At 41.9% G+C, this 14,475-nt stretch overlaps 1 protein-coding gene across 1 annotated transcript; it reads left to right on the plus strand.

Moving 5' to 3' along the window:
- The first annotated feature begins 7,872 nt into the window (after positions 1-7,872).
- LOC123166043 (L-type lectin-domain containing receptor kinase S.4-like) lies at positions 7,873-9,918 on the plus strand. Its single transcript, XM_044583801.1, has 2 exons — positions 7,873-9,461; positions 9,720-9,918. The coding sequence occupies exons 1-2, from the start codon at positions 7,873-7,875 to the stop codon at positions 9,916-9,918; spliced, it is 1,788 nt and encodes a 595-aa protein (XP_044439736.1).
- The last annotated feature ends 4,557 nt before the right edge of the window (positions 9,919-14,475 follow it).

Genomic DNA, 14,475 nt, shown 5'->3' on the forward strand with positions numbered 1-14,475 from the left:
TCTTTTTTTTGTAGTGCATCCCGCAACTAACTCATTAGTCACATTGCTTGCAAGGCTTATAGTGATGTGCATTACCGAGAGGGCCTAGAGATACCTCTCCGACAATCGGAGTGACAAATGCTAATCTCGATCTATGCCAACTCAACAAACACCATCAGAGACACCTGTAGAGCATCTTTATAATCACCCAGTTACGTTGTGACGTTTGATAGCACACAAAGTGTTCCTCCGGTATTCGGGAGTTGCATAATCTCATAGTCATAGGAACATGTATAAGTCATGAAGAAAGCAATAGCAACAAACTAAATGATCATCGTGCTAAGCTAACGGATGGGTCAAGTCAACCACATCATTCTCTAATGATGTGATCCCGTTAATCAAATGACAACTCATGTCTATGGCTAGGAAACTTAACCATCTTTGATTCAACGAGCTAGTCAAGTAGAGGCATACTAGTGACACTCTATTTGTCTATGTATTCACACATGTACTAAGTTTCCGGTTAATACAATTCTAGCATGAATAATAAACATTTATCATGATATAATGAAATATCATGTTTTGCTCGTGAGAGAGGCTTAGTCAATGGGTCTGCAACACTCAGATCCGTATGTATCTTGCAAATCTCTATGTCTCCCTCCTTGACTTGATCGCGGATGGAATTGAAGCGTCTCTTGATGTGCTTGGTTCTCTTGTGAAATCTGGATTCCTTTGCCAAGGCAATTGCACCAGTATTGTCACAAAAGATTTTCATTGGACCCGATGCACTAGGTATGACACCTAGATCGGATATGAACTCCTTCATCCAGACTCCTTCATTTGCTGCTTCCGAAGCAGCTATGTACTCCGCTTCACACGTAGATCCCGCCATGACATTTTGCTTAGAACTGCACCAACTTACAGCTCCACCGTTCAATATAAATACGTATCCGGTTTGTGACTTAGAGTCATCCGGATCAGTGTCAAAGCCTGCATCGACGTAACCATTTACGACGAGCTCTTTGTCACCTCCATAAACGAGAAACATATCCTTAGTCATTTTCAGGTATTTCAGGATGTTCTTGACCGTTGTCCAGTGATCCACTACTGGATTACTTTGGTACCTCCCTGCTAAACTAATAGCAAGGCACACATCAGGTCTGGTACACAGCATTTCATACATGATAGAACCTATGGCTGAAGCATAGGGAATGACTTTCATTTTCTCTCTATCTTCTGCAGTGGTCGGGCATTGAGTCCGACTCAATTTCACACCTAGTAACACAGGCAAGAACCCTTTCTTTGCTTGATCCATTTTGAACTTCTTCAGAACTTTGTCAAGGTATGTGCTTTGTGAAAGTCCAATTAAGCGTCTTGATCTATCTCTATAGATGTTGATTCCCAATATATAAGCAGCTTCACCGAGGTCTTTCATTGACAAACTCTTGTTCAAGTATCCGTTTATGCTATCCAGAAATTCTATATCATTTCCAATCAACAATATGTCATCCACATATAATATTAGAAATGCTACAGAGCTCCCACTCACTTTCTTGTAAATACAGACTTCTCCAAAAGTCTGTATAAAACCATATGCTTTGATCACATTATCAAAACGTTTATTCCAACTCCGAGATGCTTGCACCAGTCCATAAATGGATCGCTGGAGCTTGCACACTTTGTTAGCATCCTTTGGATCGATAAAACCTTCGGGTTGCATCTTATACAACTCTTCTTCCAGAAATCCATTCAGGAATGCAGTTTTTACATCCATTTGCCAAATTTCATAATCATAAAATGCAGCAATTGCTAACATGATTCGGACGGACTTAAGCATCGTTACGGGTGAGAAGGTCTCATCGTAGTCAACTCCTTGAACTTGTCGAAAACCTTTTGCAGCAAGTCGAGCTTTGTAGACAGTAACATTACCGTCAGCGTCAGTCTTCTTCTTGAAGATCCAATTATTCTCTATGGCTTGCCGATCATCGGGCAAGTCAACCAAAGTCCACACTTTGTTCTCATACATGGATCCCATCTCAGATTTCATGGCCTCAAGCCATTTCGCGGAATCTGGGCTCATCATCGCTTCCTCATAGTTCGTAGGTTCGTCATGGTCAAGTAACATGACCTCCAGAACAGGAATACCGTACCACTCTGGTGCGGATCTTACTTTGGTTGACCTACGAGGTTCGGTAGTAACTTGATCTGAAGTGACATGATCATCATCATTAGCTTCCTCACTAATTGGTGTAGGAGTCACAGGAACTGATTTCTGTGATGAACTAATTTCCAATAAGGGAGCAGGTACAGTTACCTCATCAAGTTCTACTTTCCTCCCACTCACTTCTTTCGAGAGAAACTCCTTCTCTAGAAAGGATCCATTCTTAGCTACGAATGTCTTGCCTTCGGATCTATGATAAAAGGTGTACCCAACAGTCTCCTTTGGGTATCCTATGAAGACACATTTCTCCGACTTGGATTTGAGCTTATCAGGTTGAAGCTTTTTCACATAAGCATCGCAGCCCCAAACTTTAAGAAACGACAACTTGGTTTCTTGCCAAATCACAGTTCATAAGGTGTCGTCTCAACAGATTTAGATGGTGCCCTATTTAACGTGAACGAAGTCGTCTCTAAAGCATAACCCCAAAATGATAGCGGTAAATCAGTAAGAGACATCATAGATCGCACCATATCTAAAAAAGTGCGGTTAGGATGTTCAGACACACCATTACGCTGTGGTGTTCTGGGTGGCATGAGTTGCGAAACTATTCCGCATTGTTTCAAATGAAGACCAAACTCGTAACTCAAATATTCTCCTCCACGATCAGATCGCAGAAACTTTATTTTCTTGTTACGATGATTTTCCACTTCTCTCTGAAATTCTTTGAACTTTTCAAATGTTTCAGACTTATGTTTAATCAAGTAGATATACCCATATCTGCTCAAATCATCTGTGAAGGTCAGAAAATAACGATACCCGCCGCGAGCCTCAATATCCATCGGACCACATACATCAGTATGTATGATTTCCAATAAATCTGTTGCTCGCTCCATTGTTCCAGAGAACGGAGTTTTAGTCATCTTTCCCATGAGGCATGGTTCGCAAGTACCAAGTGATTCATAATCAAGTGATTACAAAAGTCCATTAGAATGGAGTTTCTTCATGCGCTTTACACCAATATGACCCAAACGGCAGTGCCACAAATAAGTTGCACTATCATTATCAACTCTGCATCTTTTGGCTTCAATATTATGAATATGTGTGTCACTACTATCAAGATTCAACAAAAATAGACCACTCTTCAAGGGTGCATGATCATAAAAGATATTACTCATATAAATAGAACAACCATTATTCTCGGATTTAAATGAATAACTGTCTCGCATCAAACAAGATCCAGATATAATGTTCATGCTTAACGCTGGCACCAAATAACAATTATTTAGGTCTAAAACTAATCCTGAAGGTAGATGTAGAGGTAGCGTGCCGACGGCGATCACATCGACTTTGGAACCATTTCCCACACGCATCGTCACCTCGTCCTGAGCCAATCTTCGCTTAATCCGTAGTCCCTATTTCGAGTTGCAAATATTAGCAACAGAACCAGTATCAAATACCCAGGCACTACGGCGAGCATTAGTAAGGTACACATCAATAACATGTATATCACATATAACTTTGTTCACCTTGCCATCCTTCTTATCCGCCAAATACTTGGGGCAGTTCCGCTTCCAGTGACCAATCCCTTTGAAGTAGAAGCACTCAGTCTCAGGCTTAGGTCCACACTTGGTCTTCTTCACTTGAGCAGCAACTTGCTTGCCGTTCTTCTTGAAGTTCCCCTTCTTCCCTTTACCCTTTTTCTTGAAACTGGTGGTCTTGTTGACCATCAACACTTGATGGTCCTTCTTGATTTCTACCTCCGCAGCCTTTAGCATTGCGAAGAGCTCGGGAATCGTCTTATCCATCCCTTGCATGTTATAGTTCATCATGAAGCTTTTGTAGCTTGGTGGCAGTGATTGAAGGACTCTATCAATGACACTATAAACCGGAAGATTAACTCCCAGCTTAGTCAAGTGATTATGATACCCAGACATTTTGAGTATATGCTCACTGACAGAACTATTCTCCTCCATTTTGCAGCTATAGAACTTATTGGAGACTTCATATCTCTCAATCCGGGCATTTGCTTGAAATATTAACTTCAACTCCTGGAACATCTCATATGCTCCATGACGTTCAAAACATCGTTGAAGTCCTGGTTCTAAGCCATAAAGCATGGCACACTGAACTATCGAGTAGTCATCAGCTTTGCTCTGCCAGGCGCTCACAACGTCTGGTGTTGCTCATGCAGCGGGTCTTGCACCTAGCGGTGCTTCCAGGGCGTAATTCTTCTGTGCAGCAATGAGGATAATCCTCAAGTTACGGACCCAGTCCGTGTAGTTGCTACCATCATCTTTCAACTTTGCTTTCTCAAGGAACGCATTAAAATTCAACGGAACAACAGCACGGGCCATCTATCTACAATCAACATAGACAAGCAAAATACCATCAGGTACTAAGTTCATGATAAATTTAAGTTCAATTAATCATATTACTTAAGAACTCCCACTTAGATAGACATCCCTCTAATCATCTAAGTGATCACGTGATCCAAATCAACTAAACCATGTCCGATCATCACGTGAGATGGAGTAGTTTTCAATGGTGAACATCACTATGTTGATCATATCTACTATATGATTCACACTCGACCTTTCGGTCTCGGTGTTCCAAGGCCATATCTGCATATGCTAGGCTCGTCAAGTTTAACCCGAGTATTCTGCGTGTGCAAAACTGGCTTGCACCCGTTGTATGTGAACGTAGAGCTTATCACACCCGATCATCACGTGGTGTCTCAGCACGACGAACTTTCGCAACGGTGCATACTCAGGGAGAACACTTGTACCTTAAAATTTAGTGAGAGATCATCTTATAATGCTACCGCTGAACTAAGCAAAATAAGATGCATAAAGGAACCAATAGCGGAACCTGGATGCTCATATTGGCTCCTACATATTCTACGAAGATCTTTATCGGTCAAACCGCATAACAGCATACGTTGTTCCCTTTGTCATCGCTATGTTACTTGCCCGAGATTCGATCGTCGGTATCTCAATACCTAGTTCAATCTCGTTACCGGCAAGTCTCTTTACTCGTTCCGGAATATATCATCCCACAACTAACTCATTACTTGCATTGCTTGCAAGGCTTATAGTGATGTGCATTACCGAGAGGGCCCAGAGATACCTCTCCGACAGTCGGAGTGACAAATCCTAATCTTGATCGATGCCAACTCAACAAGTACCATCGGAGACACCTGTAGAGCACCTTTATAATCACCCAGTTACGTTGTGACGTTTGGTAGCACACAAAGTGTTCCTCCGGTATTCAGGAGTTGCATAATCTCATAGTCAAAGGAACATGTATAAGTCATGAAGAAAGCAATAGCAATATACTAAATGATCAAATGCTAAGCTAACGGTATGGGTCAAGTCAATCACATCATTCTCTAATGATATGATCCCGTTAATCAAATGACAACTCATGTCTATGGCTAGGAAACTTAACCATCTTTGATTCAACGAGCTAGTCAAGTAGAGGCATACTAGTGACACTTTGTTTGTCTATGTATTCACACATGTACTAAGTTTCCGGTTAATACAATTCTAGCATGAATAATAAACATTTATCATGATATAAGGAAATATAAATAACAACTTTATTATTGCCTCTAGGGCATATTTCCTTCAATCAATCCCATGCACACTCCCACCACCTAGAAAAAGAAGCGCCACCATGTGATATTGCAACATCAATATATGCAACCACACACACAGAAATTTCCCCACATAAATATATGTTGGTTAACAGATAACAGAGAATCACACCACGAAAGGCCCACCAAATCACCGCATTATAAATAAAAATAAAACACACTCTATCATCTCTCCCACCTGCCAAAATAAATATTCCATCAGTTATAAAATACTCCCTCTGTTCCTTTATATAAGGTGTATTTGTTCTTTGATAAAATTCCACAATGTAAGGTGCATTTCTTCTAATTCCTCGTAATTCCGTCTTTAGCCCTTCAAATAAAGGAAAATATCTCTCCCCCGGTTGCATGTATCTCTTCTTGTAAAGAGAAGAAGGAAAATATCTCTCTCCTGATTGCGTGCATCTCTTACTTTCCTGGCATAAATGATTTAGTTGCCGCTAATCAATGATTTAGACGAGGTTAATTTCTTCCTAACATGTGTATAATTATATGTCTTGGTCACCGTGCCGAAAATAATACACCTTACATAAAGGAATAGATGGAGTATAATGGGTATTAGTTTTTCAGAAAGTCAATTTTCTTTAGCTTTTACCAAGTTCCGAGCAAAAATATATATCAACATCCACAATATTAAAAAAAGTATGGAAATTCATTCCATTATGAATCTAAAAGTACGATTTGATATTATGGATTTTGATATATTTCTCTATAAATTTGATCAAACTTAAAATTTTGACTTTCCAAAAAAGTAATATACCTTCTATTTTGATGCAGAGTGATTATTTTTTTAAGAAACCCAACAACATGAACAGCCCAGCAAAGCGCGCACAACCCTTCTAGTAAATGGCGGTTTTGCATGTCAGTTGAAATGTAAATTTTATTTACATGTCTTGTAAAGATGGAGCCGGTCTTTGGCATCCCACGGTACTCTTCTAGTAAATGGCGGTTTTGCATGTCAGTTGAAATGTAAATTTGAACAGCTGTATATCCAACCATACTAACATGTTGGTGTGGTGGGAACAGCAGCCTGCATCGAGCAGATAATCAATCACTCTTGACCAAAACGCGTAGGCAATAACGTATTCTAGGACCTTGGCGGCATCAATGGAGATTTCTGCGCCCGGCAATGTACAGTAGACGTTTCTTTCGTTCCGGAGAAGGAGGGCGCATCTAGGTCGCGACTTGCGAGTCCGCCAATTCCTGACTGGAATCTGCTGTTCTAACCGTCGTCGGTTGTTCATGTTAAAAAAACTCCGTCCAAGTCAGCCAAGTTCTAACCGTCGACGGTTGTCTTGCTGATTGCTACTAGCCGCCGTTGGAATCTTTTGCTCAGTTCCATTTTTCGTGCTCTACATTTTCATTCACTCGTGTCAAGTCATTGACTGACTTGGCGTTTCTGACTTGGAATGGCACACGCACAGGGAAGTGATGCTGCGATCTGTCTATCGAACATTGCGCATAAGCAACAGAAAGTGCTCTTTTAATCACGATTTTAATCCTTTTTTTTTTTGCAGGAAATCACGATCTTAATCCTGAGCTCACATCTTTCCCGTGAACAGTAAAATAAAAAATTCAGATTTTTTTCTGTGATAAACATTGATAAATGCTTTCACTGCATGCAAAAAATTATGACAAAATGACATTTGTGGAAATGTGAACAAAAAAAATACAAAATCAATGCTCCTGAATGCTTCCAACAATAGTGTTTTCAAAGCATTGTTTTTTTTTCTTTGCCCACATTTTCATGAATGTCATTTCGTGACAAATTTTTGCGTGCAATGAAAACATCCATCAATGTTTATGAAAAAAATTAGAATTTTTTAAATTATTTTACTTTTTTATTTTACTGTTCAGGAGGGAGCTTGTAAGCTCGGGTGCAAAAACTACACGTCCGCTATTAACTAGCTAGCCAATGGCGGCTAGCGCTTTTTATACTGTACCAATTAAAAAGAAACAACAACCATGGCGACCAACCAATCAACGGTGAAATCCAACGGATATGCTGCTTATACATAACAAACAAGAAATCATTGTCGCCCCTGCACTGTACACCAGAAGTTCCAGCGAGAAAGTGAGAATGGCGGCATCCGGTGCTGCTCTGTGTCTCTCCGTCCTGCTCCTCATCGCCGTCTGTTGCCGCTCCGACGTCGACTTCATCTACCAGGGATTCCAGCACGCGCCCAACCTGAGCCTGGACGGGTCGGCGTCGGTGCTGCGCGGCGGCGCGCTCCGGCTCACCAACGACAGCGAGCGCCTCGTCGGCCACGCCTTTTACGGCTCCCCCGTGGCCCTGGGCACGGTCGGTGACAGCCAGAGCGGTGGCGGCCACGCGGTCTCCTCCTTCAGCACCGCCTTCGTCTTCGACATCGTGACCGTCGGCACCGGCGGCGGCCACGGCCTCGCCTTCGTGGTGGCCCCGTCCAGGGCGCTCCCCGGCGCGTCGCCCGAGATCTACCTCGGCGTCCTCGGGCCGAACACTATCGGAAAGGTCTCCAACCATGTGTTTGCCGTCGAGTTCGACACGGTCACTGACCTGGGGATGAATGAGACCAATGGCAACCACGTCGGCGTCGACGTCAACAGCCTCGTGTCTAATGTGTCCGAGCAGGCCGCGTACTACACCACCAGCGCCGGCGGGGAGGACAGGAAGGTGCCCGTGAAGCTGGAGAGCGCACAGCAGATCCAGGCGTGGATAGACTACGACGGCGGTAGCAGTCTGCTCAACGTGACCGTCGCCCCGGTGTCCGTGACTGACCGGCCGCACCGGCCGCTCATATCAACAAAGCTTGATCTCCGATCGGTCTTCAAGGAGAACATGTACGTCGGCTTCTCATCGGCGACGGGGAAGCTCGCGAGCTCGCACTACATCCTGGCATGGAGTTTCCGGACCAATGGGCTCGCCCAGCCCATCGATCTCCGGCGGCTGCCAAAGGTCCCCAGGCAGAGAACGCCGGCTCCCAAGGTCCTCATCATCAAATTCGCCGCGGTGGCTTGTGCGGGAACGATCACCTTGGTTGCCGCAGCGATGGTTACTGTGCTCTGGCTCCGGCGTAGAGCGGCGCTCGCCGACAAACTGGAGGACTGGGAGCTGGAGCACCCCCAGAGGATTCCATACATGGAGCTCTACAAGGCGGCCAGGGGGTTCAAGGAGAGCGGATTTCTTGGCTCGGGTGGTTTCGGCCACGTGTACAAAGGTGTGCTCGGACGTCGTCGTTCCGGGTCCGGGTACGGCGACGAGGTGGCCATCAAGCGGATTTCCAGCGGCACCAAGCAAGGGATGAGGGAGTTCGTGGCGGAGGTCTCGAGCCTCGGGCGGATGCGCCACCGTAACCTGGTGGAGCTGCGCGGGTGGTGCAAGCACGACCAGGACCTGCTCCTCGTCTACGAGTTCATGCCCAACGGCAGCCTCGACGCGCACCTGTTCGGCGCGGCGGAGCAGGGCAAGGTGCTCACGTGGGCTCAGCGGTTCGGCGTCATCCGGGGCGTGGCGCGCGGCCTGCTGTACCTGCACGAGGAGTGGGAGCACGTGGTGGTGCACCGCGACGTGAAGGCCAACAACGTGCTGCTCGGCGCCGACATGGGCGCGCGGCTGGGCGACTTCGGTCTGGCGCGCCTCCACGAGCACGGCGCGGCCCCGGGCACCACGCGCGTGGCCGGCACCCTGGGGTACATGGCCCCCGAGCTCACCGTCACCAGCCGCGCCACCACGGCCACCGACGTCTTCTCCTTCGGCGCGCTGCTCCTCGAGGTCGCGTGCGGCCGCCGGCCCGTCGAGCGGGGCGAGGCGGCGGACGTGGTCTTGGTGCGCTGGGTCCGGGGCTGCGGGCTAGACGGCGACCTGCTGCGGGCCGTGGACCCGAGGCTGGACGGGTGCTACGACGCCGCGGAGGCGAAGCTGGTGCTGTGTCTGGGCATGGTGTGTAGCCTCGGCCGGCCTGAGGCCAGGCCCAGCATGAGGCAGGTCTGCCAGTTTCTCAACGGCGAGAAGGTGCTGCCGGAGGACGCGGTTCTCGTGTTCTCGGATCCCGACTCGTCCGTGTTCCTTGGGCCCGTGCTCTCCTCCATGACCTTGTCGTCCTCCGGTGGAACCATGTCGCTCGCCTCGCAGCATGGAGGTCGGTGAGCCAGGGAATATACTGTAGAATTTCTTTTTTCCAGCAGGTCAGTTCGGTGAGCTAGCGAATATATTAGGGTTAATTAGATACTCACTCCGTTTCTAAATATAAGTCTTTCTAGAGATTTTACTATGAACCACATACGGATGTATATAGATGCATTTTAAGTGTAGATTCATTCATTTTGCTCCGTATATAGTCCACCTAGTGAAATCTCTACAAAGACTTATATTTAGGAACGGAAGGAGTACCTTTAGCTACATTTTCACTTATCTAACTTTTCATTTTATGGTCAGTCGATTTTCTGTTCGTTGGATCGTGCTTTGAGATCTGTGCCGTTTTTATTTTTTTCTGTTCAATTCTATTGTTGCCCTGGGCTTGCCTGCAAGGAATCGATTGACGCGTTGTTTTGGTCAGTCGAATTGGCACCGGGCAGATTTCTTTGTCTTGGTTGCACCCGTTTAATTCTGGACTGAATATTTTCTTTTTCTTTTTTCTTTCTTTTATTGGTTATAATTTTGTTTTTGTGGCTTTTTGGCTGGGTGTAATTATATATGTACAAATACTATATAATATGTGCCAACATTTCATGATTATACGATTATTTTTGCATATTACGAGAAAATGCAATTTCGGTGCAAAGTTGTGCGTTAGTTTTTCTTATAAATTTTATTTCTTCTTAAAGAAAATATCAACACCACTAATTCATTCTTTTCGAAACATTATTTTGATATTGTTTTAGTCTCTATTCATTTTCATTCTACTTTAATGTTAATACCAATGTCACTATTAATTTATTCTTAGATTCTATTTTTGCAAAAGTTTCACTTTTGTATGCTTATTCTTGCATAGTTCTAAAAAGCGCAATTTTTTATGTATATTTTGTGCAAATTTTCTCCATGTTTGCTTTAGATTCTTTTTCCCATTGTTTTTCTTAAATGGTAATACCAATGCCACTAATTCATTCTTTCTAAGTAAATTTAATTATTTCTGTTGTGGGTATCTTTGCTTCATTTTTTATTTCTGTTTTATGTTTCTATGTGTTTTTATTTTTTCCTTTATTTCTTTTATTGCCTTTTTGTGGTTTTTGGCTGAGTGTAATTATATACAGACAAATACTATATAATATTTTGCCAAAATTTCATGGTTATATGATTATTTTTGCATATTACGATAAAGTGCAATTTCGGCGCAAAGTTGTGTGCAAGTTTTTTTATTTACTTTCTGACTTCTTAAAGGAAATACATTATTTCAGTTACATTATGTGTAAAGTATAGTAGAATGCAGAAAATGCACTATTATATGCTTATCCTTTGCATATTTCAAAAAGTGCAATTTCAGTGCAAATTGTGTGTAAGTTTTACACACACACACAATTGTGTGTAATTGTATGTGTTTACATATAATGCTTGGCTGCCTAATTAATCATGCTTGGCCAATTGATTTTTATTTGTGTTTTATGTTTCTATGTGTTTTTTCTTTTTTGATTTTTTGTGGTTTTTTGGCTGAGTGTAATTATGTACAAACAAATACTATATAATATTTGCTAAAATTTCATGATTATATGATTATTTTTGCATATTACGGTAAAGTGCAATTTCGGTGCAAAGTTGTGCTCAGGTTTTTTATTTTATTTTCCGACTTCTTAAAGGAATTATTATTTCAGTTACACTATGTGTAAACTATAGTAGAATGCGAAAAATGCACTATTATATGCTTATTCTTTGCATATTTCAAAAAGTGCAATTTCAGTGCCAATTATGTGTAAGTTTTGAAAGTTTTTCCTTTTCATTTTCTTTCTTCTTAAAGGGTTCCATTCTTTCTTAGAAAACATCCTTATTTTGATTTTGTTTTAGTTTTTTCTGAAAGGGTAATACTAGTGCCACAAATTCATTTTTCCATAAAAAGAACTTCATCTTTTACTTTTTTACCTTTTATTTCATTTTTGTTTTGTTTTAGTTTTCATTTCTTTTCTTTTGTATGGGTAATACGGATGCCTCTAATCCATTACTTTTTAGAAAACACTTTTTTGTGAAAATCTCACTATAATATGCTCAATTTTGCATAGTAATAATATATTTTCCAAATATATCAATGTATGAAAATAAATATGTGTGAGAATTCTATTCATCTGTGACATTGCACATGTATAAAAATAAATATACGTGTTGAGATTGCACATATAGTCACTGACCACTGCATGCAATTGTGTGTGAGAGTGCTATGCATTGGTCATCTACAAAGACTTGGCCAATTACTATACTAGAGCAGCCTGTAATTAACATACAAAAAAAGTATGCAGGCTTGGTAGTATTGAACTGGAGCAGCCCATGGTCCAGCTTGCACCTGTGCGGATGTGGATGCTGCTAGGTCTTGTGTGGCTACCTAATGACTCATGCTTGACTAAAATATAGTTTGGGGTCAATCGACTGACCCAAAATTCATTCAGCCGATTGACCAGTAGCCACGCCCTAATTAGATATGTACCACTACAACTTTCACGAGTTGGAAAAACACCATTACAATTCTGCACATTGTAAAAATGCCATTACAACTCTTCCACCCTTCCTTACATGAGAAAAGAGATTCTTCCATGCATGGTTCAATCTCTCTTCTCCAGTTCCTCTTACACTGCACATTTAATTCTCCACTACCCATGCCATTTTAATAAGATTTTAAATCTTGAATCTAATTTATCCATTGAATCAAAAGTTTAATTTATCATTCGTCGCATATTTGTGTTCCTTGCAATTAATACTTTGAAATACGACCGCTCTTGAATACATTTTGACAAGATAATACCCTGATACACATAGTTGTAGATGAATCTGATAAAATGGTTTCCGGGAAAAAATAGCAATTCACAAAAAAGTCAAAAATCTTGGAAACTTTTTTCAAACAAGCTTAACCTACTGTTGTACTCGTATAAAAATTTTGACAAAGAAAAACTCCTGTAAAAAATTTGAGCAAACAAACAATTTACCTAGGGCAATAAGTCTAATGTAGTGCTGATTTTGTTTTTTTTTGCCATCAATACCTCGAAAGTTATTTCTTTGCAAAAAAAAATACACGAGTGTAACACTTGAGCAAGTTTGTTTTTAAAAAAATATGATTTTCAACCATTTTTAAATTATTATTTTTGTAAAAAATGGTGCACCTGCCCATGTTTTTTAATTCAAATTTGAAACCTTGTCAAAATATATTCAAGATTGGTCTCGTTTGGAAGGCTTCAATATCAAAAACACAAATGTGCAAACAAATCCTAAATCTAATTTCATGTTCAAAAGATAAAGTCGAAATATTAGATTGATACAATATTTACATCATATGAAAAAGTATGGGTGAGTTGTACTGTTTGGTACGAATCCCAGCACAGTTACCAACGGCTGGACCGTGCATGGGACCTCCCATGCACGGTAGTTAATCCACTATCCTTACATGCCATTATATGTTAAATTTGAGACACAATTACCCTTGTCTTCCTTCTTTCACCCTCCCCTCATCTTCTCTTCTACCAAACTGACAATCGTGCCATTAACTCCGGCAAGCATCTTTTTTTCATGCTAGTCTTGCAGCAACATGGTCTAGGAGGATTGAACTGGCCTCAACACGCACATACATAGCAGACAACAAAGATGATTAATTCCTCTTGTACAAAGCACGTTCAAAGCTATCTACTTTTCCACGCTTGCTAGCTAATCAATTTGCCGCGGGCCGAAGACACATGCGTGAAAGTTTGGTCTCGTTGAATGGTTCTAAAGGTCGTTGATATGCATGTCTTGCCGACGTGACATGACACCCTATCTCCTCTGTAAAAAATTGTGTGTATATGACGACCGAGGCAGCATTCTCGTGGGAGACGGCTGCAGCGGTTGCGCAACCCATCCGGCGCTGTCCATGAAGTCATGCGGCCCCATACAGTATGCATGGTCGGTGGTGGAAGTTATTTTTAGGGTGAAAGTAGGAGGACAAGGATATTCGTGTCTCAAATTTAACATAAGAGTGGACTAACTTCCGAACGTTCTTGTTTTAGTGATAAATCCAAACGACCTTATAACCAACTCACCAAACTTTTCTTGTTGTCCACTTAACATAAACAGGGATATTTGAACTCTTCTTCTTTCTACCAAATTAGCAAACACAAGTTAAATTTTAGGCTTGGTAACTTTGGCATATGCATGATAACTGTGGCATGACCATCTTGATAACTTCGATATTAGCACCCTGGTAACCAAAAATAGCATGGTAAGGTTGTAACTACATCGTTAGAAGGCTGATAACTTTAGCATGACAAGATTGATAACTTTAGCATTTAGCACCCTGATAACAAATATCATGGTAAGGATGATAACTAGGTCGTTAGAATGCTAATAACTAAAGCGTGACAAGCATGGTAACTTTAGAATGATAAGGTTGATAACTTCAACATTAGCAACCTCGTAACATAATAGCATAGTAAGTTGATAATTACATCGTTAGAAGGCTGATAAAAAGATCATGAGAAGCATGGTAAGTTTCGCATGGGCAGCATGATAACTTTACCCATAAATTATCGGGATATATTT

Source organism: Triticum aestivum, chromosome 7D, assembly GCF_018294505.1.
Source record: "Triticum aestivum cultivar Chinese Spring chromosome 7D, IWGSC CS RefSeq v2.1, whole genome shotgun sequence".
Taxonomy (NCBI): domain Eukaryota; kingdom Viridiplantae; phylum Streptophyta; class Magnoliopsida; order Poales; family Poaceae; genus Triticum; species Triticum aestivum.